The sequence below is a fragment of the Salmo trutta genome, chromosome 24 (genome assembly GCF_901001165.1).
Source record: "Salmo trutta chromosome 24, fSalTru1.1, whole genome shotgun sequence".
In the NCBI taxonomy this organism is placed as follows: domain Eukaryota; kingdom Metazoa; phylum Chordata; class Actinopteri; order Salmoniformes; family Salmonidae; genus Salmo; species Salmo trutta.
Genome location: NC_042980.1, coordinates 17,110,024 through 17,136,908, shown reverse-complemented (window position 1 = coordinate 17,136,908; position 26,885 = coordinate 17,110,024). Strand labels below are relative to the sequence as shown.

The window sequence follows — 26,885 nt, the reverse complement described above, 5'->3', positions numbered from 1 at the left end:
ATCAGCAAAAAAAGAAACGTCCCTTTGTCAGGACCCTGTCTTTCAAAGAAAATTTCTAAAAATCCAAATAACTTCACAGATCTTCATTGTAAAGGGTTTAAACACTGTTTCCCATGCTTGTTCAATGAACCATAAACAATTAATGAACATGCACCTGTGGAACGGTCGTTAAGACTCTAACAGCTTATAGACGGTAGGCAATTAAGGTCACAGTTATGAAAACTTAGGACACTAAAGAGGCCTTTCTACTGACTCTGAAAACCACCAAAAGAAAGATGCCCAGGGTCCCTACTCATCTGCGTAAACGTGACTTAGACATGCTGCAAGGAGGCATGAGGACTGCAGATGTGGCCAAGGCAATAAATTGCAATGTCCGTACTGTGAGATGCCTAAGACAGCGCTACAGGGAGGCAGGACGGACAGCTGACCGTCCGCGCAGTGGCAGACCACGTGTAACAACACCTGCACAGGATCGGTACATCCGAACATCACACCTGCAGGACAGGTACAGGATGGCAACAAGAACTGCCCGAGTTACACCAGGAACGCACTCTCTCTCCATCAGTGCTCAGACTGTCCGCAATAGGCTGAGAGAGGCTGGGCTGAGGGCTTGTAGGCCTGTTGTAAGGCAGGTTCTCACCAGACATCACCGGCAACAACGTCACTGGACCAGACAGGTCTGGCAAAAAGTGCTCTTCACTGATGAGTCGTGGTTTTGTCTCACCAGGGGTGATGGTCGGAATCGCGTTTATTGTCGAAGGAATGAGCGTTACACCGAGGCCTGTACTCTGGAGCGGGATCGATTTTGTAGTGGAGGGTCCGTCATGGTCTGGGGCGGTGTGTCACAGCATCATCAGACTGAGCTTATTGTCATTGCATGCAATCTGAAGGCTGTGCATTACAGGGAAGATATCCTCCTCCCTCATGTGGTACCCTACCTGCAGGCTCATCCTGGCATGACCCTCCAGTATGACAATGCCACCAGCCATACTGATCGTTCTGTGCATGATTTCCTGCAAGACAGGAATGTCAGTGTACTGCCATGGCCAGCGAAGAGCCCAGATCTCAATCCCATTGAGCACGTCTGGGACCTGTTGGATTGGAGGGTGAGGGCGAGGGCTATTCCCCCCAGAAATGTCTGGGAACTTGCAGGTGCCTTGGTGGAAGAGTGGGGTAACATCTCACAGCAAGAACTGACAAATCTGGTGCAGTCCATGAGGGGGAGATGCACTGCAGTACTTAATGCAGCTGGTGGCCATACCAGATACTGACTGTTACTTTTGATCCCCCCCCCCCCCACGCCTTTGTTCAGGGACACATTATTCCATATCTGTTAGTCACATATCTGTGAAACTTGTTCAGTTTATGTCTCAGTTGTTGAATCTTGTTATGTTCATACAAATATTTACACATGTTAAGTTTGCTGAAAATAAATGCAGTTGACTGTTAGAAGACGTTTCTTTTTTTGCTGAGTTTGTATGCGACAGGGTTGATCACTATTCCCATTCTGTTTCACTATGTAAATTAACAATCTAGTCTCACTATTTCCATATCTAATATGTTGTTTTATGGTTTAGCCATAGATTGTTTTGCGTACTTAGAGGGTGTTTGATGAGATCGAGACACTATAGTTATTGCTAGGCCACCATCACATTTTAAATGGAAACATATAAAAATATACACAACCCCATAATAAAACTGTTTCTGCAAGCATTTTTCTTTTTGTAACAGCCTGTGACTATTTTATTACATTTACCCTACTCAAATTGTATTTTCATTCTCTACTCCCGTGTGTTCCTCTGTAGCCATCTATGAGGCATCATGTGAGGCCTACAGGTTGACTGGCAGCTCCTCAGGCTACTTCTCCATTGATCCAGATGGCAGTGGACCTCTGGGGGCGACACAGGTCTACTGCAACATGACAGGTGAGCTGCCATCCTGGCCCTCAACCCTACATAGACATTTAGACTGATGGCCTTTATGATCTTGTTGTCAGACTAATCTAGATTTTCAGCCAGAATTATACTTTAGATCGGATTACCATTGATCATAATCCAACAATATTATGATGATTCAGATCAATCTCAGTCTATTTCATTGATCTTCATGGGCTTTATTTAAGACAGGTACATTCTGGATTAAATGCGTTTTTCTTTTCCCTTTATCCATTTATTTGGGAAGCAGCCACATTAGACCATTTCATATCTGTAAAATCAGAATGCACTCTAGCGAGGTTGACAGAGACTGACTGGTAATTAGGGGGACTGTCAGATATGTAAATACCTCCCAGTTTGGTACAGGATCATGAATAATCATACATCATATTCAAATCACTCCCCGAAATGAAACTTAACGTACAATCAGTACTGTGCTCTCAGATTCTGACTCTGACTTTCTGACTTGTCATCCTCAATTATTCTATTTATGCATGTGCCTTTTACATGTGTTTTTAAAAGTGTCAAAATAAACTAAACTAAAACCTGTTTATTTTCTCAATATTGTGCGTGTAGAGGACAAGGTGTGGACAGTGGTGACCCACAACAGCACAGATCCAGTCAGGGTCCAGGGTTCTACTCTCCAAAAGCCCTACGTTATGAAGTTCAACTACAGCGCCTCAACTGAACAACTGATGGCCCTCGTGGCCGGGTCAGAGCAGTGTCAACAGGAAGTAGTATACAGCTGCAGGAAGTCCCGCCTCTTTAACACTTGGGGTGAGCATTTCCAGTATTGGCTTGTAACGTGATTGAAACTTTATCTCTTCAAAACAGTTCAGTTACAGATATTTAGCACATTTCAGTTAGCAGGCAACTGAAGCACAACCCATTTATTACCCATTGTTTGTCCATGTAGAGTTTGTCTATTCCCAGCTGTATAAATTCTATTGAACATTGTTTGTGTGCCGTCGCATGGGGAGTTGAAGAATTCATCTAGCTAGTGAGACCCCTTTATTCCCTCAGTTTTCTCATCGCTTGGGGAGAACCCAACTATAGGTTAATCATTTATGAAAAATGTATGTAGTCAGATCTCTATGAGGTGAATACAATGTCACCGCAGACAATAAACAACTTTATTATGCCCAAACAACAAGATCATTAAAGGAAGAAAATACTTTTATTTTCGGGCCCAGTAGATATGAAACAAAACATAATTGCTTTCATTGTTTACTTGAATGCTTCAGAAACCGTTGTTGTCTAAAAAATAAGAGATTTAAAACCACAGCTCACTGTAATTGGACTTGCAAACAAAAGATGCTCCTTATATTACCACTGTAACCATGTTTCCATCCAGTTTTTTATGCAAGTAAAGTCATAAAGTACAAAAAACATCATGACAGCTGTAATGGAAACAGGAAGATTCGGTGTAATTTTATAAATGCAGACAGATCATTTGTTCATTCAACATGTTGGGATCTTTTTGTGTCGGTAAAATGTATAATGTAGGAAAGGGTGGTGGAAACGCCTTTAATGTGCAAATATTGATATAATAACCTACAGATAATAGGCTACAGATAAAATAAGTTGTGATGAACTTCACAGGGTGGTGAAAGTGCGCGGTGATGAGCTTGATGCTGCTTTCCATTAAATATCACGGCTCTTATTCTGGTGACATGATGATCGATGCTTGACTACCGTTTGACAAATAAAAACATTCTCGCTCTTACCCATAATAATCTCATCATGTAGACTAGCCTACCCTCACAGCCTACCCGCACTGTATCTGTGAGCTGTTGGCTAGAGCGCGGGTACCAAGACCAGAGTAGGCACATTTGCTATTTAACGCAACAGTTTTTGTGACAAAACTGTCGGTAAAGTTGAAAATGCAATGGAAACACATTGAACTTTCGGTTTGTATTCAGTACATGAAAACTTAAGCGAAAATGTACATTTCGTCTTGACTACGTCATCACACACTGGTTTTTATCCTCAAAAAGTCACTTTCGCGGAAACATAGCACTGGTGGGAAATATTAATATTTAGTTTATGCAGATTCTAGAATATTTGCATGAAAATCTGTCGCCAATTGGATGGAAACCTAGCTAGTGATGCACTTTCTATCCTGCTGTATAAAAGATGGCTTTTTTCATGCTACATCATAAGAAGCTTTACAGAAAGGTTATCATTATGGCCAGGCGTACACTTCATTTGCCAGAGACAGAAATAGATCCGTATGCTAAATATAAGCTGCATAATGTGCAAAACTAAAAGAGGTTGAACTGAAGCAAACAAGAAGGGATTTGTAAAAAGCGGATTATCATAACATGATAACTTCTACTTCATATGTACATGTTTCATCTGCGTGAAAAAGGGAAACTTTATATTGCTCACCTTTTCACGATAATGACAGGAAGATCATACATAACATCATATTTGAGTAACAGGAAACATTTACCCTCACCATTTATCTAGATGAAAGCATCACCTTGTCTCTTCTGTCATTGAAAATTCCAAGTAATTTATTCTCTGGAAGGGTCTTGATAAATAAGTTATTCCTAACTCCTTGAGACGGTAGCGCATATCCCTATACGGAAATATAGATTTAATCAGATCTTCCCCTTTGTTTGAGCACGTTTGGAAACCAATTTCCTCGTGATTACTTTGATTTAACTGGAAAACAAGACACGGACACCACTTCCATTAAGCTGATCTATGGAAGTGTATGCCCTGCATTTTGTTGAATTATTAACCTGGCTCTTATCCCAGACTCCGCAAAACCATAATTATATCCTCAAACTATATCTGACGCTAATGGAAAGCAAACAACTGATTTATTGCGATTCATCATGATGGTTGAACTTTTTTGAAAGAATCTTGATGCAAATATTAAAATCAGGCTATATATATTTTAACTAAGCAATGCAGTTAGGAACAAATTGTTATTTATAATGATGGGAACAGGGTGTTAACTGCCTTGTTCAGGGTCAGAACGACAGACTTTTACCTTGTCAGCTCAGGGATTTGATCCAGCAACCTTCCGGTTACTGACCCAACGCTCTAACCACTAGGTTACCTGCTACCTTCTATATCAAACATAATTTTAGCATCAAATGCATGAATATGGGCAAATCCTCTGGTGTAGAATTACCACCCCTCCAAACTCAAATTATAGTACAGTTGAAGTTGGAAGTTTACATACACTTAGGTTGGAGTCATTAAAACTCGTTTTTCAACCACTCCGCAAATTTCTTGTTAACAAACTATAGTTTTGGCAAGTCGGTTAGTACATGTACTTTGCGCATGACACAAGTAATTTTTCCAACAATTGTTTACAGACAGATTATTTCACTTAAAATTCACCGTATCACAATTCCAGTGGGTCAGAAGTTTACATACTCTAAGTTGACTGTGCCTTTAAAAAGCTTGGAAAATTCCAGAAAATGATCTTATGGCTTTAGAAGCTTCTAATAGGCAAATGTATACCATTTGAGGTGTACCTGTGGATGTATTTCCAGGCCTACCTTCAAACTCAGTGCCTCTTTGCTTGACATCATGGGAAAATCAAAAGAAATCAGCCAAGACCTCAGAAAAACAATTGTCGAACTCCACAAATCTGGTTCATCCTTGGGAACAATTTCCAAATGCCTGAAGGTACCACATTCATCTGTACAAACAATAGTACGCAAGTTTAAACACCATGGGACCACGCAGCCGTCATACCGCTCAAGAAGGAGACGCGTTCTGTCTCCTAGAGATGAACGTACTTTGGGCGAAAAGTGCAAATCAATCCCACAACAACAGCAAAGGACCTTGTGAAGATGCTGGAGGAAACAGGCACAAATGTATCTATATCCACAGTAAAACGAGTCCTATATCGACATAACCTGAAAGGCCGCTCAGCAAGGAAGAAGCCACTACTCCAAAACCGCCATAAAAAATCCCAGACTACGGTTTGCAACTGCACATGGGGACAAAGATCGTACTTTTTGGAGAAATGTCCTCTGGTCTGATGAAACAAATATAGAACTGTTTGGCCATAATGACCATCATTATGTTTGGAGGAAAAAGGGGGAGGCTTGCAAGCCGAAGAACACCATAACAACTGTGAAGGACGGGGGTGGCAGCATCATGTTGTGGGGTTCTTTGCTGCAGGAGGGACTGGTGCACTTCATAAAATAGATGGCATCATGAGGTAAGAAAATGATGTGGATATTTTGAAGCAACATCTCAAGACATCAGTCAGGAAGTTAAAGCTTGGCTGCAAATGGGTCTTCCAAATGTACAATGACCCCAAGCATACTTCAAAAGTTGTGGCAAAATAGCTTAAGGACATCAATGTCAAGGTATTGGAGTGGACATCACAAAGCCCTGACCTCAATCCTATAGAAAATTTGTGGGCAGAACTGAAAAAGCGTGTGCGAGCAAGGAGGCCTACAAACCTGACTCAGTTACACCATCTCTGTCAGGAGGAATGGGCCAAAATTCACCCAACTTATTGTGGGAAGCTTGTGGAAGGCTACCCGAAATGTTTGACCCAAGTTAAACAATTTAAAGGCAATGCTACCAAATACTAATTTAGTGTATGTAAACTTCTGACCCACTGGGAATGTGATGAAAGAAATAAAAGCTGAAATAAATCATTTCCTCTTCTATTATTCTGACATTTCAAATTCTTAAAATATATTGGTGATCCTAAATGACCTAAGACAGGGAATTTTTACCAGGATTAAATGTCAGGAATTGTGAAAAACTGAGTTTAAATGTATTTGGCTAAGGCGTATGTAAACTTCCGACTTCAACTGTATATACTAATCTTATTTCCATATAATTTGTTATTCCTAAACCATTTCTGTATTCGGTGGTCTATTCTGCTTTGTTTCAATTGAGTAACAATGTCAATTTGACATGATGACCAAAGGCAGAAGAATATTGGATAACATACGTTGGTACACTGTAATCCGTTATCCCACAACATACACTGTCAATGTCTGTCAGTGTGACTTGACCAGTACCGCTGTTACAAACCCCCATGCCCACACTTATCAAATTACTCTCAATGTAATGTTCCTATTATACGGTCCCCACTCTCACACCACTCTCCTGTCTTAAGAGTACAGTCTGAGAGCTAAGGGGCTGCTCCCTACAGGCCTGGAGTGTCTCTAATGCAGAGTCATATTGTCTGATGGATGGCTGTAGCAGGGACACTTACAGATGCTCCAGGAAATGAGCCCTGCCTCTCTGACTGGCATCACTGAGGGTTCATTGACACAATGTCATGGGATGCCAACAGATGCTGTACAGATGATGCTACTCTATATGTGGACCTAATTGTAATACTGTGGTTGGTGCAGATGGCAGCCCCCTGTCCTGGTGGGTGGACCAGGGTGGAGAGAGACGGACTTACTGGGGAGGCTTCCTGCCAGGGGTTCAGCAGTGCTCCTGCAGCCTGGAGGAAAACTGCATGGACATGAACTACTTCTGCAACTGTGATGCTGACACAGACTCATGGTAACAATGCAAATGGCTCTCTGTGTATCTACTGCCCTGTCCATCAATATGATTTATCTATGAATCTGTGTGCATATCTTCTAATTCTTGTCTCATCTTATATTTCCACATTTGTACAGTATTCAGTATATTACCTTGTGTCAAATATTGAGATTAAGTGGGTCACGACAGGGGAGGCGAGGGTTCCATCATTGTTTGATTCCTTCCACAGAGAGCATGCTCTCCTCTCTGTATTGCAGGGCTAATGACACAGGAGTCCTCTCCTACAAAGAGCACTTACCAGTGAGTGAGATCGTGATTGGAGACACCAACAGAACAGGCTCTGAGGCGATCTACAGAATCGGCCCACTGCGTTGTTATGGTGACAGTAGGTGAACTCTTCTGTTTTGTTACATTTTTATCCTACAGATGGTCCCTTTAAACATCCTTGTTTTTCCAGGCCAAATGCTGATGAAATATTGAGTATGTTCAAACGCTCCACTCAGTCCCAAGATATTCATCCTCATCTCTGTATCTTTCTTATGTGAGTCAAGACTTTCCTCTTCGAAGAAATGTGTATTTCCTGTTTTCTAGAGTCTGTGTGGAATGCGGCGTCCTTCTACCAGGAGTCATCCTACCTGCACTTCCCGACCCTCCAGGCAGAGCTCAGCGCTGACATCTCCTTCTACTTCAAGACCAGCGTCCCATCAGGAGTCTTTCTGGAGGACCTGGGCCTCAAGGACTTCATCAGAGTGGAGCTTAGCTGTGAGTTTGTGGGCCACACACGCACGCACAAACACACACATGCTCAGAAATAATATGCACTTCATTTCATGAGAGCATTACATGTGACATAAAATCACAAATCTAATCAAATTTTATTGGTCGCGTACACATATTTTGCGGATGCTATCGCAGGTGCAGCGAAATGCTTATGTTTATGTTTCTAGCTCTAACAGTGCAGTAACAGCTAAGAATACAAAACAATACACACAAATCCCCCCCCCCAAAAAAATAAAGGAATTAAGAAATATCTGGTTGAGCAATGTCTGAGTCTGTAATATAAATATACTTTACGTATATAATGGTGTATATAGACATTATGGACAATATATTATTATAAAACGTGTGTACAGCAGTAGTTATATAGGATGACGTGCTTCAAAAAGCTCTCCAAGCTGTCCATCCAGATATAAACTTCATAATGTAATCTAAATTATAAGATGTATTATAAAGCACAATTACAGCGCTATATCATCAAGCTGTAAACTTAGCTTTGAGTAGATGCAGAAAATGACCCATGTGCCTGGAGAAAGAAAAAGCATGAAAGAGGGTTAGAGGGGTGGCAGGGGGTGGGAAAGGAAATTCTCAGAACTCATTGTGCGGATGTACTTCTATTGAAGGGAAAATGTGAGAAACCGTTGACAGGAAAATGGAAGTACAAAATGTGAACGATGAGTTCTCTGTGACCTGACTATCAGCTATTCTCATCCTGTTCTGCTCCCTCAGCTCCGTCCGTGGTGACGTTCTCCTTTGACGTGGGAAACGGGGGGATGGTCCTTGCCGTCAAGTCCCATGTGCCCCTGAATGACAGGCAGTGGCACTATGTGAGGGCAGAGCGCAATGTGAAGGAGGCCTCTCTGCAGGTGGACCAGCTGCCCCTGCGCTTCCTGGAAGCTCCATCTGATGGACACCTCCGCCTCCGGCTCAACAGCCAGCTGTTTGTGGGTAGGGCTGGCTTGTCCTCATAGCCTTCGTCTCAGTCTGAACAGCCAGCTGTTTGTGGGTAGGGCTGGCTTGTCCTCATAGCCTTAGTCTCAGTCTGAACAGCCAGCTGTTTGTGGGTAGGGCTGGCTTGTCCTCATAGCCTTAGTCTCAGTCTGAACAGCCAGCTGTTTGTGGGTAGGACTGGCTTGTCCTCATAGCCTTAGTCTCAGTCTGAACAGCCAGCTGTTTGTGGGTAGGGCTGGCTTGTCCTCATAGCCTTAGTCTCAGTCTGAACAGCCAGCTGTTTGTGGGTAGGGCTGGCTTGTCCTCATAGCCTTAGTCTCAGTCTGAACAGCCAGCTGTTTGTGTGTAGGACTGGCTTGTCCTCATAGCCTTAGTCTCAGTCTGAACAGCCAGCTGTTTGTGGGTAGGGCTGGCTTGTCCTCATAGCCTTAGTCTCAGTCTGAACAGCCAGCTGTTTGTGGGTAGGGCTGGCTTGTCCTCATAGCCTTAGATGTTTGTGGATAGGCTGGTCTGCTCTTAGTCTCAACAACCAGCTGTGTGTTGGTAGGGCTGGCCTTGGCCTCAGTAGATTATAATATATTTTATTTCATTAGGCAGCCTTTAATTGTGGCCTTTCCCCCTCAAGTTCCACCAGAGATATACTGTATTGTCTCAGTACAGTTGCTATCTCAGGATTTACAGTGTTCTCAAATTTGACAGAAGGTCATGGTATGAATTATAATGCTATTAGAGATTCTTTTTCATATTCATTATCATTATTTCACTGTAACTTTCTGGTTATGCCAAGGCATTACACACATGAATGGGTTCCCTATAAGAAATTCCCAATGAGCTTTTCCTGAGATTAAACCTTTATTTGGCCATAAATCTTGATTTGTCATTCGGGAGCTATACTGTTTCTTCTGCTCATAATGGCTTGAAAGGTCTGCCCAACACTTCATCGTTATAGATATTCTTTCATATTTGCATATAGTTAGGCTTAATGAGGCCTCTCACACATGAATAGTTCCAGAGATGTCTTAGATGCTTACTGGAATTAAATCAAGGGTTGCAGTAAATCAGTGGGATGCTTTCATATGTATAAAGACTAGTTAGAAATGTTTTCTAATGTATATAACGTGTCATCTCCTCCTCTAGGGAGAACAGCAGCCAGGCAGAGGGGTTTCCTGGACTGTATTATGTATATAGAGTAGTTATAAATCTGTTATAACATTCTATTAGGCGTTATTAACTAGCTATAAACTGCAGTCTCACCTCTAGTAGGAACAGCAGATAGTACTCTGTGGAATATTATGCATAATATACTAATTAGAAATGTGTTATAACACTGTAAAAGCCATATCAAGTCATTATAACCTATGGTCCCTCCTCCAGGGGGAACAGCGGCCAGGCAGAGGGGCTTCATGGGATGCATCAGAACTCTGAATATAAATGGCATGACCTTTAACCTGGAGGAGCGGGCTAAGATGACCCCGGGCGTAAGTGCGGGCTGCCCCGGCCACTGCAGCGGCTCCAGCAGTCTCTGCCACAACAGAGGGAGGTGCATCGAGAAGAACAGCGGCTATGTCTGTGACTGCTCCCAGTCTGCTTACGGGGGACCCTCCTGCAAGGAAGGTCTGTGAGGATATGCCCCCAAAAAACTAGATGTAAATGGGATCACTCATGAGATTGTCTATGATGAATTATTAAATGGAAAAACACTTAAAACACAATGATTAAGACATAAGAATAGGCTTACACTTTGAAATTATTAATAATTTATCTAAGACAGTTGGTACTTGGAACATGCTCCAGGTCCTCATCACACTGCATGTATTATACAATAGAGTGATGACATCCATATGCAACTGGTATTGTACAGCTAGGGGTGTAACAGTACACATATTCATGCCGAACGGTTCGGTGGCCGATCCTCCGTCATCGTTTAAATCTACAACTTGGGAACATTTTGGCTTCCCAGTAAATTACAACGATGATGGACAGAGAGTTGTGGATAAAACGTTAACAGTATGTCGCCACACTCAATGAGAATAGCCTATGCAGCCAGAGCAAGATGGAAACGCAAAGAAAAAAACAACACAATATCTTCTCCCCTCTGCATTCAAGCATTCCTTGCCAGCTGATTCTGACCGGGCCAAAAAAAAGAGCGATTGGTAGGCTGTGTTTACATTTTGTAGTCTTTGGTTTATAGACACGGATATGCGCCCATTCATGGTGGTTCAGAATGGGGGTTTCAGCACCTCGTGAAAGTGCTCGAGTCCCGTTATGACCTTCCCACCAGCACCCATTTCAGCAAACACTTAATACCTGCTCTATAGATGGGTTTGTTGTTTAGCAACAAAACCAAGACATGCGTAAATATGGGGCAAAACATACGGGGTTGGCTTAGATTCTTGACACCATGTAAACAATATTTAGTCTTCAATGTTTATTGAAAACATAAATAAATGTGCACAATGAGCACTTATTGTCTCTTAAATACATCGTTACAGTTGTTGGTTAGCTAGCTAACCATATTAGCATTGACATGAAATCAGTCAAAACACCTCAAACAAGAACAAGATGAAACTGGCTGAAACTAGACACTCACGATTCGCCACATGGCAGTCTTGTCATTGTTGCTAGCCATCTGGCCATTCAGAGTCATAACAACTCACGGACTTCTGCCCCATTGAAGCATGCGCATTGTGTTAGTGACGTTGTCAGCTAACCCAGCTATATAAACAAGCCAAAGGCAAACTTTTCAATGAATTGGCCAATTCACCCTGTGTTGCGCTTACTTAACAGTGACAGCCCATCACATTACCCCAGAGTGGGAAAGGTACAGTGCTACAGACTTTATGAGAGTCACAACTGCGCATCTGGCACTCAAGGAGGCAGTGTCACGGTGCGTTCCTAACTAAGTGGGAATTTACCACATACGACTGGGAAAAATCCACTTGAACGGCCCTCCAAATGGTAATTACTAGTGGGAAACTCATCTATCATCCTGAGCACCCACTTCTCCCACATGGTGACCTCTGACGTCACCTACTAAGGAAACAGACTATAGAACAGCATTTCCAGAAGTTAAATGCAACAGCAAAACATTATTTATAAAAACCAATATATTATTGTTTGTTTTTTAGCTCTATACAATTTTGTAAGCATGATAGCTGTACTTTATGCAGCTTGTTGGCCATTAGCCAATTTGCGTTTCTCAACGACTTCAAATCACATAAACGCATCTAACTGGTATTTACAACTGATACACTTCCACCTTTTTTTAATTTATTTAAGTAGGCAAGTCAGTTAAGAACAAATTATTATTTACAATGACTGCCTAGGAACCGTGTGTTATCAGCTTTGTTCAGGGGCAGAACAGCAGATTATTAGAATTGTTTTACCTTGTCAGCTCAGGGATTTGATCTAGCAACCTATCAGTTGCTGGCCCAACACTCTAACCACTAGGCTACCTGGCACTCCACCTGCCTCATGGCTACAAACACAGCATCAGAGTGGAAACTTGAGATGCCCAACATAACAACCCTGTCACAACAGACAATGCCAGGAACATTCTGAATGGCATTTCATTTTCCCGCTGTACCGAACCGAACCGTGACTCCAAAACAACAATAGGTACCGAACCATGGGTTTGGTGAACCTTTACACTCATATGTACACTTCTCCACTCCCCTGTGGAAACTCTTTTTTTACCTTGCCAGGTTTTGAACAGTCATACTTTACAACAGAAGCCCTGTTAATACTTGGCTCTAACATGCGTCCTTTGTCCTGATCTTTTCCACATTCTGATTGTGCCCACATTTTTTTGACAAGTGTAGATGATTAAAGATCTGACTGTGATCTGATCTTCCTCAACACCTACGTCAGATGCATTGTGTCTGGATATCTTACAACTGTAGATGGATCACCACAGTGAAACCATTTAAATCATCATCCCGCCCTATAAAATCATTCACACATATTTATGCCATTGATTTATGGCATCAATATGTGTCTTAAAATAAATAAATATTATTTTGAAAGAATATCTGTCAAAAAATTAGCATAGAGGGAGGGACCAGGATATCTGATCACAATGCAGAGACAGTGGATGGATAAGAGACACATTTTACTACCATGTGTTGATGCAACAGTTACAATGTGGGCACAATCAGAAAGTAAATAAGATCAGGACAAAGGACACATTGGATGCGTTTACACAGGCAGCCCAATTCTGATATTATTTTCACTAATTCTATTTTTTCACTATTTTCACTAAGTCTTTTGGCAATCAGATCATCTCTGAAAAATTATGAGAAAACATCTGATGTGATTGGTGAAAATACTAATTAGTGAAAAAAAAGACCTGAATCCGGCTGCCTGTGTAAACACAGCCATGTTAGCCACAGGTATGAACGAGGCTAGAAAGAGCAGTTTTAAGCAAAAAAGCATGATGTAGCGACTGCCGCATGTGTGGGATTCTTGCATATTTTGAGATAGCTTGTTTTTCTCTGAAGCACTGGATATACTTGTTCCTGAGCCTCTTTCCAGTTAAGCAATCCTTGCCTTCAATCATGTTTAAGAAAAAAAGCAATATTGACTTATCATAACCCTGTTCTGTCTTTGTAGATTCTTCTTTATTTCCACCGTCTGCTCTTGTGTGGGTGGAGCGCTTTTCATTCTCTTTCCACTAAGTCATGACTTGTTATGAAACTTAGTTATGAAAACATAAAACTCGCTGAGAATGTGCTTAGACAAAGCAATAATAATGCAATATCTGTCTTTGTCCATGAATAATTTTGAAGAGAACAGGGGAAGAGAAAAGAACGGAATGTTTTGAGAGGTGTTCACTTTGCTCTTAAAGTGGAGGTGTTGAGATCAGTGGCATTCAGAGTGCAGATTGGAGTCCATCTGAAAAAGACATCAAAGAGGGAGAAGATGAGATGACAAATCCTTGCTGCTCTGCTTTCTCTGGTCTGTCTGAGAGGATCTGGCTCTCACATTCACACTAATTTAGGCCTCCATTATCACGGAGCAGACACTTCCTTAACAAAGGGTGCTCTGTTTCTTATAGGAGGTACATGTCGTTCTATTTCGTCCGATGACATTGACAGAACATGTGTATTTGTCAGGAGTGTTGGTCATTTGTTTTATTCTGACTGGTGATTAGGTTCAGCTAAGTGCAGCTACAACTTATAAAATGTGATCAACAATTGATGTAATGAATTCAGTGTATAATAGCATGACTCCCCTAATGATACATCCTCTCTCTCTGTGTCCATGCAGAGGTGTCTGTGTCATTTGACAGAGAGTCGTCGGTGACCTACACCTTCCAGGAGCCTTTCTCTGTGATGCAGAACAGGAGCTCCCTGGCGTCCAGAGTCTACAGAGAGAGCACTAGGGCCAGAGAGAACATGGCTTTCAGCTTCATGACCACACAAAGCCCTGCCATGCTGCTCACTGTCAGCACCTTCAGCCAGCAGTACATAGCAGTCATCCTGGCACTCAATGGTAGGGACACCTCTACCAGTCATTTGTTTGTAACAGTGGAGGCTGCTGAGGGGAGGATGGCTTATAATAATGGCTGGAATGGAGTGCAATGGCTAGAATGGAGTGAAGGGAATGGTATCACGTGTTTGATACCATTCCATTTACTCCAGTCCAGCCATTATTATAAGCCGTCCTCCCCTCAGGAGCCTCCACTGGTCTGTAGTACGTACAATAATTGAATCATTTCTAATGTGTCCTGTCCATGCTTTGAACATATTTCTGCAAAAGGTTGGCACTCCACCAAGGCTTTAGCAAAAAGGGGGTTATAATGCCTCAATTAGCTAGCAGAGTGCAACTCTAAATTCAGAATTTAATCTCATTATATGGAGGAGTGTTTTCTCCCATTGTACCTCACAGCAAAAGGCTGAAAGAACCAAGTTGCCTTGCACAACCTTCAACACAAAAAATGCAATCTGTTTTTTTTTATAGAATGATGGAATTATAGTCCCTTCACAAATATGGAAGAAGTAATATGTCATGTTGAGAATATTTCCATCCATTACATAATGGAATAAAAAAAGAATTGAACCTTGACAGATCAGGTTCAGCAATATGTCTAAGCCTATTCAGCCTCATCCATAACGAAGCCATGAACACTCCAGATCACGCACCTTAGACCTCTAATCTGACATCCTTCCAAGTAGAACAGAAAGCCCGCCAGCATCGTGTTGAGTTACACCCGTTTTTCTTTAAGTCATTGCTCCTTTATGCTCGTTTGTGTTCATCGAGGCATGTGGAAGAGTCACGCCTTTGTAAATATTGGAGGATCAGGAGGACATTTCATCCACGGTAATCTCCGACACTCGGGCACTGTCAGGGGTTTCTCAAACACAAGATAAAACCATTCGCCGAACTGAGCTGGAATTGTAGTATTGACCCATCTTCACTTGATAATGCAAAGCTCTCTGCCTCTCTGATCTAGTGCCGTGTGTGTGGGAGGAAGATTGAGGCTGTTCGAGGATAACTATTTATACATCTACAAATGTAGGATCTTAATTTCATCACTCTTTTGTTGACGGGCATCAATAGAGAAGCACACTGGTGTGTACAAAACATTAGGAACACCTTCCTAATATTGAGTTGCATGCCCTTTCACCCTCAGAACAGCCTCAATTTGTCAGTGCATGGACTCTATAAGGTTTTGAATGTATTCCAAAGGGATGCTGGCCCATGTTGACTCCAATGCTTCCCACAGTTGTGTCAAGTTGGTTGGATGTCCTTTGGGTGGTGGACCATTCTAGGTACACACGGGAAACTGTTGAGCATGAAAAACCCAGCAGCGTTGCAGTTCTTGACACACTCAAAGCGGTGCGACTGGCATCTACTACCATACCCCGTTCAAAGGCACTTAAATCTTTTGTCTTACCCATTCACCCTCTGAATGGCACACATACACAATCCATGTCTCAATTGTCTCAAGGCTTAAAATCCTTCTTTAACCTGTCTCCTTTCTTTCATTCAGTCATAATGCTATTTTCATTTATATAGTTCTTGGCATTCCAAACTAATTTAGATTGATAGATGTGCGTGGGGCATTGAATAGGTTAAGGTGAGGTGATCCTCATGAGATAAGTTTATCTATTTAAATTAAAGGTTATTGTCAAGCCTCTGGCGTTTTAATGAATAAACAACTCTTGGGACAATCTCATCGGCACAGCTCATGGAAAATTGCCAAATTCGAAGAAACAAGGCAATAACATTTCCAAAGCACCAAAAGGGCAAATTAATGGATATTTCAAAATACGCTTTCATTTTGGTGCATACTTTAGCCCGAATGATAATTAGAGATATTTGCATAGTCCTCACATTGACTTCGATGCAAGGTTTAAACAAGTCCAATAGTCCCACACATCAAGGTACAGTGCCTTCAGAAAGTATTCAGACCCCTTGAATTTCCACATTTTATTACATCACAGCCTAATTCTAAAATGTATTTAAACAAAAATAATAATTCTCATCAATCTACACACAATACCCCATGACAGAGCAAAAATAGGTTTTTATAAATGTTTGTGAATGTATTACATATAAAAAAAGGAAATATCACATTTGCATAAGTATTCAGACCCTTTGGCAGCGATTACAGCATTGAGTCTTCTTGGGTATGATGCTACAAGCTTGGCACACCTGTATTTGGGGAGTTTCTCCATTCTTCTCTGCAGATCCTCTCAAGCTCTGTCAGGTTGGATGGGGAGCTTTGCTGTACAGCTATTTTCAGGTCTCTCCAGAGATGTTCGATCGGGTTCTAGTCCGGGCTCTGGCTGGGCCACTAAAGGACATTCAGAGACTTGTCCCAAAGCCACTCCTGTGTTGTCTTGGCTGTGTGCTTAGGGTTGTTGTCCTGTAGGAAGGTGCACCTTGCCCCAGTCTGAGGTCCTGAGTGCTCTAGAGCAGGTTTTTATCAAGGATCTCTCTGTACATTGCTCCATTCAGCTTTGACTCAATCCTGACTAGTCTACCAGTCCCTGCTGCTGAAAAACATCCCCACAGCATGATGCTACCACCACCATGCTTCACCATAGGGATGGTACCAGGTTTCCTCCAGACGTGACGCATGGCATTCAGGCCAAAGAGTTCAATCTCGGTTTCATCAGACCAGAGAATCTTGTTTGTCATGGTCTGAGAGTCTTTAGATGCCGTTTGGAAAATTCCAAGCAGGCTGTCATGTGCCTTTTACTGAGGAGTGACTTCCGTCTGGCCACTCTACCATAAAGGCCTGATTGGTGGAGTGCTGCATAGATTGTTGTCCTTCTGGAAGTTTCTCCCATCTCCAGAGAGGAACTCTGGAGCTCTGTCAGAGTGACCATCGAGTTCTTGGTCCCTGACCAGGGCCCTTCTACCCCGATTGCTCATTTTGGCCGGGCAGCCAGGTCTAGGAAGAGCCTTGGTGGTTCCAAACTTCTTCCATTAAAGAATGATAGAGGCCACCCTTCCCTAGATCTGTGCCTCAACACAATCCTGTCTCGGAGCTCTACGGACAATTCCTTCGACCTCATGGCTTGGTTTTTGCTATGACATGCACTGTCAACTGTGGGCCAGGTGTGTGCCTTTCCAAATCATGTCCAATCATCTGAATTTATCACAGGTGGACTCCAATCAAGTTGTAGAAACACCTCAAGGATTATCAACGGAAACAGAATGCACCTGAGTTAAATTTTGAGTCTCATAGCAAAGGGTCTGAATACTTACGCAGATAATACATTTGCAATTTTATTTTATTTTTTTAACTGTTTTCGCTTTCTCATTATGGGCATATTGTGCGTAGATTGCTGATTTTTTTAAATGTAATTTAATCGATTTTAGAACAAGGCTGTAACCGAACAAAATTTGCAAAAAGTCAAGTAGTCTGAATACTTTCCGAAGGCACTGTGAGTTTTTGATCTTTCAATGCATGGTTTTTACCCAGTTTGTGTTGTGTTCTGCAGGGAGTCTCCAGATCTGGTACCGTCTCCATGTGTACAGGAAGCCAGATGTGTTCAGCCCCAGCCCTAGCAGCCTGGCAGACGGACGCCTCCACCGTATCAGAATCCACCGTCAGGGAAAAGATGTCTTCCTACAGGTGAGCAATGGATACATGTACAAGAGGTGTAGATCCTGTGCAGTGTAATTCCTTCGCAGCATCTGGCCAATATTGTATACTGTTATGAAAGTGCTTTAGTTCCCAATCAATTTAGCTGGACTACAGCAATCTGCAGCCATTTAGATGAATCAGTATTTCCTGTAATCCTCGTTTTTATTACTTGATTGCTTTCCACATTCCCCCAGATCGATCAGGACATCCACAGAAAGTACACCCTGTCATCTGATGCGGAGTTGATCTTAATCAGATCCTTGACTTTGGGCAAAGTCATTGGTAAGCCCGCCTATGAAATGATACTGCCATGTGTAACTGATGTGAAATGGCTAGTTAGTTAGCGGTGGTGCGCGCTAATAGCATTTCAATCAGTGACGTCACTCGCTCTGAGACTTGAAGTAGGGTTTCCCCTTGCGTTGCAAGGGCCGCGGCTTTTGTGGCGCGATGGGTAACGATGCTTCGTGGGGTGTCAGTTGTTGATGTGTGCAAGGGTCCCTGGTTCGAGCCCAGGTTGGGGTGAAGAGAGGGACGGAACCTACACTGTTACATTGATGCTGTTGACCCGGATCATTGGTTGCTGCGGAAAAAGGAGGAGGTCAAAGGGGGGGTGAGTGTAACTGATGTGAAATGGCTAGTTAGTTAGCGGTGGTGCGCGCTAATAGCATTTCAATCAGTGACGTCACTCGCTCTGAGACTTGAAGTAGGGTTTCCCCTTGCGTTGCAAGGGCCGCGGCTTTTGTGGCGCGATGGGTAACGATGCTTCGTGGGGTGTCAGTTGTTGATGTGTGCAAGGGTCCCTGGTTCGAGCCCGGGTTGGGGCGAAGAGAGGGACGGAACCTACACTGTTACGCATGCATGGTGCTATTTTGAATAATGAAATGAGGACCATGCGCACACGTGTGTTGTTTCATGACTTTATGTGATGCTGTTCACACCTATTTCTCCACATTTTCAAACCCGTTCTCAGAATAGCTTTTGTAAAACCGGACATGCAGATTTAAAGATTTTACCATCAATGCTGTAGCATAATTATTTGTATATCCCTCACTGCTGTTGCCATAGAAACCTTTATCTTTAATTCAGGAGGCAAAGGAGGCTGAATCTAATAAAGGCTGTATAAAGATTAATTGATGGGGAGGCTGAATCTAATAAAGGCTGAATAAAGATTCATTGATGGGGACTAAAAGGGTTTTGACAGAGAGCAAATAAAAGTTGTATACAATAACCTAAGCAGAAAGCCAACTCTCTCTCTCTCTCTCGCTCTGTATCCTACTCACTCATTCCTCTAATCAAAAGCATACAAATGAAGATCTATTAAATATGCTCTGCATACATATCTTCCACAATGACTAATTTGTACATCATAAAAGCAGAAATTGCTAGCACAGACTGGAATATGTTCTGGGATTCTTCTGATGGCATTGAGGAGTTCACCACATCAGTCACTGGCTTCATCAATTATTTTATTTTTTTGTTACCTTTATTTAACCAGGTGAGCTAGTTGAGAACAAGTTCTCATTTACAACTGCAACCTGGCCAAGATAAAGCAAAGCAGTGCGACACAAACAACAGCACAGAGTTACACATGGAATAAACAAGCGTACAGTCAATAACACAACAGAAAAAAAAGAAAAAAGAAAGTCTATATACAGTGTGTGCAAATGACGTGAGGAGGTAAGGCAATAAATAGGCCATAGTAGCGAAGTAATTACAATTTAGCAGATTAACACTGGAGTGATAGATGAGCAGATGATGATGTGCAAGTAGTGATACTGGTGTGATAAGTGCATCGATGACGTCGTCACCACAGTGACCGTACGTACATACCCCAACCAGAAGCCATGGATTACAGGCAACATCTGTACTGAGCAAAAGGCTATTCATTGACTACAGCTTAGCGTTCCACATCATAGTGCCCTCAAAGCTCACCACTAAGCTAAGGACCCTGGGACTAAACATCTCCCTCTGCAACTGGATCCTGGACTTCCTGACGTGGTGAGGGTAGGTAACAACACATCCGCCACGCTGATCCTCAACACGGGGGCCCCTCAGGGGTGCGTGCTCAGTCCCCTCCTGTACTCCCTGTTCACTCATGACTGCATAACATAGCACGACTCCAACACAATCATCAAGTTTGCCGATGACACAACAGTGACAGCCTATAGGGAGGAGGTCAGAGACCTGGTTGCATCACTGCCTGGTATGGCAACTGCTCGGCCTCCGACCGCAAGAACTATGGGGGTAGTGCGTCCGGCCCAGTACATCACTGGGGCCAAGCTTCCTGCCATCCAGGACCTCTATATCAGGCGGTGTCAGAGGAAGGCCCTAAAAATTGTCAAAGACTCCAGTCACCCTAGTCATAGACTGTTCTCTATGCTACCGCACGGCAAGTGGTACCAGAGTGCCAAGTCTAGGTCTAAAAGGCTTCTAAACAGCTTCTACCCCCAAGCCATAAGACTCCTGAACAGCTGATCAAAGGGCTACCCAGACCCCTCTTTTACACTGCTGCTACTCTCTGTTTATAATCTATGCAATCACTTTAACTCTACCTACATATTACCTCAATTACCTCAACTAACCGGTGTCCCCGCACATTGACTCTGTACCGGTACCCCCTGTATATAGCCTTGCTTGTTATTGTACTGCTGCTGTTTAATTATTTGTTATTATTTGTTATTTTTTTATTATCTATTTTTTACTTAACACTTTTTTTATTTTTATTTACTTCTTAAAGCATTGTTGGTTAAGGGCTTGTAAGTAAGCAACACCTGTTGTATTCAGCGCATGTGACAAATAAAATTGGATTTGATTTGATATATGTTTTGTTTGTTTTAGCTCACAAGAAACTTGTTCTCTTGTGGGATAACTTCCTTTCCAGTGACAGACTATACTGCTTTAACAGCTCAATGTTAATTCTGAATTACAGGAGGAGAGAATTTTGATGAGGAGGTGATGCAGGCAGGATCTAAGGGCTTCATTGGCTGCCTCTCATCAGTCCAGTTCAATCACGTGGCTCCACTGAAGGCAGCGCTACTAAACCGTGGCAGCTCATTGGTCAGCGTACGGGGTCACCTGGTGGAGTCTAACTGTGGGGTGCTGGCTGACTCAACAACCTCACACCCACTCTCAGGTAAGCTATTGTAAAACACAGTCTCCACTCAGCTAACTGGATAAAACTCAGGTCGAACAAATATATTTGTTGGTTTACTATGCCACAGCTGTTCAGCTTTCATACTGGAAGCCATTTGAAGGTGTGTGGAATCAACTGTGGATGTTCAGTTTTTTCTCCGGCTTAAAGCATCATTATTACATTTTAGGGATAAATCAGGAACGAATCGACACCACAATGAGCTGATGCCTGAAAGCCTAATGGAAGTTTTGTTATCATTGTTTACACAGTTACAAAAATACGTTATCTTCTGCCACATACACCCTGTTGAGGAACATCCATTGGCTGCACAGCTCATTCACTCATTACTGAAAGTTAATTAATTAGCCGGCTTCTCTTTTCTTCTCTGCCAGATCAAGCTGCGAAAGCAAACAAAGATAAGGAGCAGCAAGGCAATGACACCCGGCATGATTCAGCAGTAATAGGAGGTTTGTTTCTCTATTTTGTCTTAATTTATTGTTCCTGTCTTAATATGAAATTAGCCTATTTTTCTTTCTTCCTTTCTCTCGCTCTCTTACCTTACACTAGTTTTTGTGGTTGTCTCCTTGATAACCTAACCCTTGATGTCATAACTAACCCTTGCTCGTCTACAGGAGTGGTGTCAGCGGTGATCTTCATCACTCTGTGTGTGGTGGCGGTGATGACCCGTTTCCTGTACCAACACCGGCAAGCCCAGAGAGATGCCAGCATCAAGGAGAAGGAGCACCGACACAACCTGGAAACAGCCTACCGGAGAGAAGCAGCCTACCAGGCCGAACCGGTATACCGGGCCGAATCAGCCTACCGGACAGAGCTCCACCTCCACGACAGCGCCACCCTCAGGGACAACAGGGAGTACTACATCTGACCACAGCATCCAGCCAAGCCTTTTAGCCATTGCTGCTTACCTTTATTCTGTTTTGTCCAGCTGTCTGCACGGGAGGAGACACCCAGACTTTTTCCTCGCTCCTCTGCAGTAGAAATGAGGAATTCATTCTCCTTTAGGGAACTGTGGGAATATCCTGGTGGGGAACGTCTTCCCATTTCTGTCTAGATATTTCGTAGGACAGGACTTGTAGCTGCAACGATGTTGACCGGTCGGCTTACGGATGCTGGTGATGGGACAGGGAAATGGTGCCATAAGAGATTGAAGCATATGGGTATGGTGCAATGGATTTATCCAATGATAGAAATACAAAGAGCCTGGAAGGGTTAGAATAGGCAGGCAATGTTGTAGGATGTGTAGGCAATGTTATGGTATAAAGCCACATAGAGGAAAACATGGACAGTGGCACTGTTTTGGTGGCTCAATGTATGTAGATGGCCAAGATTAAACTCCCCCACTGTCATGTGGGGAAGAAATCTCATGTTCTGACGCAGAGAATCTACGCCCAGATGCAATGAATCTATTTCAAATTCTTAAGAAAATGGTTAGATGTTCAACAGAATGGAATGGTTGAAAAGACTAAACGCAAAGGCCATCTTAGATAATATACTATTGAAAAACACAGAGTAAGATAAGTATTGTTTTACTGATCTTGATAATGCAGTGATTAATTAAGATTAAATTAATTCCACAAAGAACTGATATTAAAATTAAATCTCCATTTAAATTAATCCTTAAATAAAGCCAATTAAAAATGAGGTGCCCCGGACCGGTTTCCTGCATTATAATTATTTGAAAGTTTGATTTAAAATTCTTCTTTCTCCACAATGTTCTTGAGGTTTCTAAGATACATGCTGGGCTGGATTGTATTGCTTCAAGAAAGGGAATTTAAAAATAACCCAGCTAACTGGAACATCTGCTAGCGGTCCCCTAGCAAGAAAACCAAACCATCATATACCACAGAAGTGGCTGCCGGCCAAGGGTTTAGAGGAGTCTTCAAAGAGCTGCCATATACAAAGCTTTAGTTGTTCACCCAAGCTTTTTAGAATTTTTTGGGGGTATTTTTATTGTTTTGTTTGTTTCCTTCAGTAAACATTTTGTTCTGTCACACCTTTGATCTGTTCATGCATTTGCTACCATTTTATATTGTATTTTTTATTAAAAGTTTTTAATTCATTGCTACTGCTTGACGTCAACAGTATCCCTGTGTTAGATCTACAGTATAAAGTGATTAGTATATACTGGTATTTAATGCTGGATATTGATGCTTAGTTTAGTGTAATTTTTCTCTGAAAATTAAGTGGGAAAGGATAATCGGCACTAAGTGCAAAATAACACAGTTTGACAGTTTATCAATAATAAAACAGAGAATGAGAATGAAAATCGTATACGCAAACATCTTTGATGAGCAACAGTTCATAAACACACCATCACCAAAATAATGAAATTGGCAGAAGTATTGCCTGAAAACATTTTTTCTTTCATATTAAAGTGTCCTTGACAGCAAGTTATGGTTAACCTCTGAGACTCTGAAATCCTTTTTGTACTCATGTTGATATTGTGGTTATTTTGAGGCCCATTTTGTATGGCTATAATTGTACAGGTATATTATGAATATATGTTTAATAAAACCAAACATTCTTTTTGAAAAATAATGATCTCTTTCAGAGAAGTTTAATGCTACATAACCTGTATCTCAATCTTTAACTTTCTTATTTTCTTTATATGTGTGATTGTGTTGTTTTTACATGTGTGTAGAAGCATACACAGACCAAGGATGGTAAGAGCCAAGAGGTGGTCCTTTGTATTCTGATATAGTAGAAACATTCATTATGCGCTGTGAAACTACATCCTCCTTCCTACAAATGTTGTTATGGTAAATGTGCAAAATGGAATCTGACCTAATTCAATCACAAAGCCACAGTATTTAATTACTTTAATGGGTGGAACATTGTATTGTCTGTAAATTAATTGTGCTTTCTGCAGTATTTTATCCTTACCAGTCTAGTCAAATTTTACAACACCGGGATATATTCTTATTCATCCAATTAAGTGTCCAATTAAAAAATGAATTCCTGCTATTTTATTTAATTAATTGCATCATAAATGTATTATAGTGGAGTACCCATTTATATTCCCCTTTTTCTATTATATCCTGGTCTAACCCATGGTTTTGTCAATCATAAGTTAACATGGTGTCTCCATGAGTGGCTTTAGTAGTGTGGCAATGGGCAAGGCCAAGGAAGTTTACTTTCAGCTAAAATACTTTGCATATTGCTAGGTGTGTTTTCTTCTCAAAATGTAAATGAGTGGAAAGCCACCTGAGAAAACCCCTTTTGTGTGCATGCAAACTGGATTGCTCCAGATCTATTATGGTTGCTCAAGGTACGGTTATAAAATATGTGTCCAGTGAAAGGGAGTATTTTCAAAGATGGATAATGCTGTGTTTACTGGTCTTTGGGGAGACATTTATTTTACCACCACTGTGTTTAACATAATTTTTGTTTTTATTTGAGATTCCCCCCATATCTAGAACACGGTATACTGTAGCACCAATTCACTTGGTATATCTATTCCTGGATTTCGGCATCATGATATTGTCCTGGGGAAGGACCTTTGTGTACCTGTGAAGGCACATGAAGAAGATGGAAGAACGCAACAGGCCTTTCTCCCAGCCTTAAGCACTGCAGAGCCAGTTAATACTGTGACATACATGATGCAGACACTGTAGATCACTGTAATATGCATCTATAGAAAATACTTATATGGTGACATGGATCCCTGTGGACACACACTGTGATTTATCTGTTAATAATAATATATGCCATTTAGCAGACACTTTTATCCAAACCGAAATACAGTTATGCGGGCATACATTTTAAGTATGGGTGGCCCGCCAACCCTGGTGGTACAAGTGCCATGCTCTACCAACTGAGCCATGCAGGACCAGTTCTCCCTCTGTATCTCCCTGTGCTTCAGCTTCTCTCACTCTGTTTACAGCCAGCATGGAGCTACTTTGTATTAGTATACTGTGTACATGTTGCGATATGTGTTAGAGGTAGGTGAAGGAGTCAAGCGCAGGAGAGCAGAGATGTCCAAGTAGGGTCTTTAATAGGCAAGTCCACAAAAAAGGACAGGTACAATACCAAACCCCAAAAAACGCCCACGACACAAGAGAACACAGTACTCACGGAAGGAGGAAAAACAACGCTCCTAAACTTATACACACTCAGTATAAACGTGAATAAACCTGAGGCACAACCTCAACGAGCAACATAACACGAATAATCCCACACAAACCTAAGCAGGCAACAAGGGTAATTATACACACAGAAATTAAAGCAAATGAACCCAGGTGTGAAAGAACCAAAGACAAAACAAACGGAAAAGGAAAAAAAGGATCGGTGATGGCTAGTAGTAGCGACGCCAACCACCGAGCACCGCCCAAACAGGAAGAGGAACCACCTTTGGTGGAAGTCGTGACAGTACCCCCCCCCCCCCCCCCCCCCCCCGTGATGCCGGCCTCGAGGACGACCCGGAGGACGAGGCGCAGGGCGATCCGGATGGAGGCGGTGAAACTCCCTCAGCAGAGATGGGTCTAATACGTCCTCCACCGGCACCCAGCATCTCTCCTCCGGGCCGTACCCCTCCCAATCCACGAGGTACTGAAGGCCCCTCACCCGACGCCTTGAGTCCAGTATGGACCGAACTGCATACGTCGGGGCCCCCTCGATGTCCAGGGGGGACGGAGGGACCTCCCGCACCTCAGCTTCTTGAAGCGGACCAGCCACCACCGGCCTGAGGAGAGACACATGAAACGAGGGGTTAATACGGTAATAAGGGGGGAGCTGTAACCTATAACACACCTCGTTTATTCTCCTCAGGACTTTAAATGGCCCCACCAACCGCGGACCCAGCTTCTGGCAGGGCAGGCGGAGGGGCAGGTTTCGGGTTGACAGCCAGACCCGGTACCCCGGTGCGAACACGGGGGCCTCACTGCGGTGGCGGTCAGCGCTTGCCTTCTGCCGCCCTTCGGCCCATTTAAGGTACCCGTGGGCGGCCTCCCAGGTCTCCCTCGAGCGCCTCACCCATTCGTCCACCACCGGAGCCTCGGTCTGACTCTGATGCCACGGGACCAGGACCGGCTGATAACCCAACACGCACTGGAAGGGCGATAGGTTTGTAGAGGAGTGGCAGAGTGAGTTCTGGGCCATCTCTGCCTATGGGATGAACTTCGCCCACTCCCCGGGCCGGTCTTGGCAATACGACCGCAGAAACCTACCCACATCCCGGTTCACTCTCTCCACCTGCCCATTACTCTTGGGGTGAATACCAGAGGTAAGGCTGACCGAGACCCCCAGACATTCCATGAACGCCTTCCAAACCCTGGACGTGAACTGGGGACCCCGATCAGAAACTATGTTCTCAGGCACCCCGTAGTGCTGGAAGACGTGTGTAAACAGGGAATCCGCAGTCTGTAGGGCCGTAGGGAGACCGGGCAAAGGAAGGAGACGACAGGACTTAGAAAACCGATCCACAACGACCAGGATCGTGGTGTTGCCCTGTGATGGAGGCAGATCGGTCAGGAAGTCC

General features: G+C 42.8%; 1 protein-coding gene across 2 annotated transcripts in view; it reads left to right on the top strand.

Moving 5' to 3' along the window:
• Positions 1-23,947, top strand: part of LOC115160831 (contactin-associated protein-like 5) — a 114,775-nt gene extending 90,828 nt beyond the window's left edge. For both annotated transcript variants that reach the window (XM_029711297.1, XM_029711296.1), the window contains exons 12-24: positions 1,806-1,925; positions 2,511-2,711; positions 7,286-7,442; positions 7,682-7,809; positions 8,016-8,186; positions 8,931-9,149; positions 10,527-10,766; positions 14,421-14,645; positions 18,110-18,243; positions 18,450-18,537; positions 21,185-21,388; positions 21,781-21,855; positions 22,021-23,947. In XM_029711297.1, coding sequence (XP_029567157.1) covers positions 1,806-1,925; positions 2,511-2,711; positions 7,286-7,442; positions 7,682-7,809; positions 8,016-8,186; positions 8,931-9,149; positions 10,527-10,766; positions 14,421-14,645; positions 18,110-18,243; positions 18,450-18,537; positions 21,185-21,388; positions 21,781-21,855; positions 22,021-22,274 — 2,216 coding nt within the window. In that variant the 3' untranslated portion in view covers positions 22,275-23,947. The remainder of the gene's footprint in view (positions 1-1,805; positions 1,926-2,510; positions 2,712-7,285; positions 7,443-7,681; positions 7,810-8,015; positions 8,187-8,930; positions 9,150-10,526; positions 10,767-14,420; positions 14,646-18,109; positions 18,244-18,449; positions 18,538-21,184; positions 21,389-21,780; positions 21,856-22,020) is intronic.
• The last annotated feature ends 2,938 nt before the right edge of the window (positions 23,948-26,885 follow it).